The sequence below is a fragment of the Eimeria mitis genome, genomic scaffold (genome assembly GCF_000499745.2).
Source record: "Eimeria mitis Houghton genomic scaffold, Emh_scaff1834, whole genome shotgun sequence".
NCBI classification, from domain to species: domain Eukaryota; phylum Apicomplexa; class Conoidasida; order Eucoccidiorida; family Eimeriidae; genus Eimeria; species Eimeria mitis.
In genome coordinates, this window is record NW_013570156.1 from 6,621 (window position 1) to 8,410 (window position 1,790).

Genomic DNA, 1,790 nt, shown 5'->3' on the forward strand with positions numbered 1-1,790 from the left:
AATAATAGTTCCTGTGTTCCCTTCCAACGTCTCGGTTACACGCTAACCACCAAACATACACAAGCTCAATGTGCGCCCTGCTAGCCGTCTGCGTGACATACATACCATGCACGTGTTGGGGAAAGCCTACGTTACACGAGCCTGAACCTCCTTCCGCAAGCGTCCGCCCATTCATTCTAAGGCTCGTCAGCTTTTTGTCGGAATGAAGGGCCCTGAAGCACTGGATGATAAGAACCACCGTCGCAACAGTGGCGACTAGGGAGGCAAGCGCTAAGATGGGCGAACTCCTGCGTTCAAGGTAAGCCCAGATGTCATTGTCTGGGAAAGTCAGCTCCGAGCTGGGAACGGTGGCGGACGGTGCTTCTGCGCTGCCGGTCAACTCCGTTCGGAGAGGAGCAATAGCATTAAGTGGTGTCAACCCATGCATTTTGCAGGTCAAATGGGCGCATTATTGCATTTTTTATATGACAGAAAGACAATTATAAGAAGTTCAATGTAGATATGGGAGGGGTGCTGCGTATGGTCTCCAGCCAGCCCACATCACGCACGAAACACAGCAATGGCCTAGCATGTATCAGCAGTTATTCAATGACGTCGGCTACAGAAATCCACAGATTATCTTCTCTTGCAGATTTGAAGATCATCCACTTTCTATTTTTTAATAATGGAAAATATCTTCGCACTATATCCCGATCCTGAAGGCGATGCTGTAGGTGACGCCACCTGTCCGTAAACCGACAGGAAGATTGTTGACCGTCTAGCTCTTTCTGCGTGCGTCTGGTCAGTTGGTGGAGTAGAGAGAAAAGTAGGAGAGCGATTGAGCTCGATCGTATCGACTAACCATGTTATTTACGAGCTCGTTGCGTCATCAGCTTGTGTGTGTACATGCTCTCCTGTTTGACCCGTCGCCCATTGTTGAGAATGTGTAATGACCCGGTGACAATCATCACTATGGCTGGTATGCGAAGGACTGCGTGAATGACTTGTTTGTAACAATTTAACTGTATATCCATTAAATCAAAGGTTTATGTCGATACCCGAACTAAAAACCAAATTTCCCGCCGAGAATGTTCTGCCCCCGCGGCCGCTAGATCCGCAGGGTACGGCCGATCCATGCTCCGCGGTACCGGCCTCTGTAGTGCACTAGCACTACAAGTAAATGCTATTAATACGGATAGATAAATTAGAAGATATAAGGAGCGAGGACGAAATAAGTATGACGGAAACTATTAATCCGAGCCTATTTAGCCTAATCTAACAAGTAAGTCTGACGCATTACCATAGTAGCAGATTTAAGGGGAGAACGGGGGCCAGCACATGGTAGCCAGGGACGGTCGCACCCCGCGGCGAGCAGCCCCTTGTGGGCTTGCAGTGGAAAGGGGCGAGGGCCCGGGTGGGGGGACAGTTCTTTGAACGAGAAAAACGATGAAATACGTTTTACTTTAACTGAAATTTGGCTAATATTCCTCCGTTACGGTAGATCCAACGCTACTGAGCACGTAACTTGTTAGGGGTTAAGTTAGGTGAACACCCAGAGGTCATTACAGCCTCTCTCTCTCTCTATGAGACTGCGACTATGGTATACGGTTGCCCGTAAAGCGCATTACTAGTCTAAATTGATACGAAACTATAGTCAGTTTATCCTACTTATTACTTTTTCTAATCTTTAGTTCATTCGCTTATCTAGTTTCCTATTCTAACCGCAGTACTTTGTAGTGCAAGTGCACTACAATTTCCCCCTTCGGCCAAAATTTTCTGCCTCTCTAAAACATCTCTATTATACCCTGTAC

At 47.3% G+C, this 1,790-nt stretch overlaps 1 protein-coding gene across 1 annotated transcript in view; it reads right to left on the minus strand.

Moving 5' to 3' along the window:
• The window catches only part of EMH_0044320 (uncharacterized protein), a gene marked incomplete at both ends in the record, with an annotated part of 1,403 nt that extends 976 nt beyond the window's left edge, over positions 1 to 427 (minus strand). The window contains one exon of the mRNA XM_013495948.1: positions 42 to 427. Coding sequence (XP_013351402.1) covers positions 42 to 427 — 386 coding nt within the window. The remainder of the gene's footprint in view (positions 1 to 41) is intronic.
• Between the last annotated feature and the right edge of the window lie 1,363 nt (positions 428 to 1,790).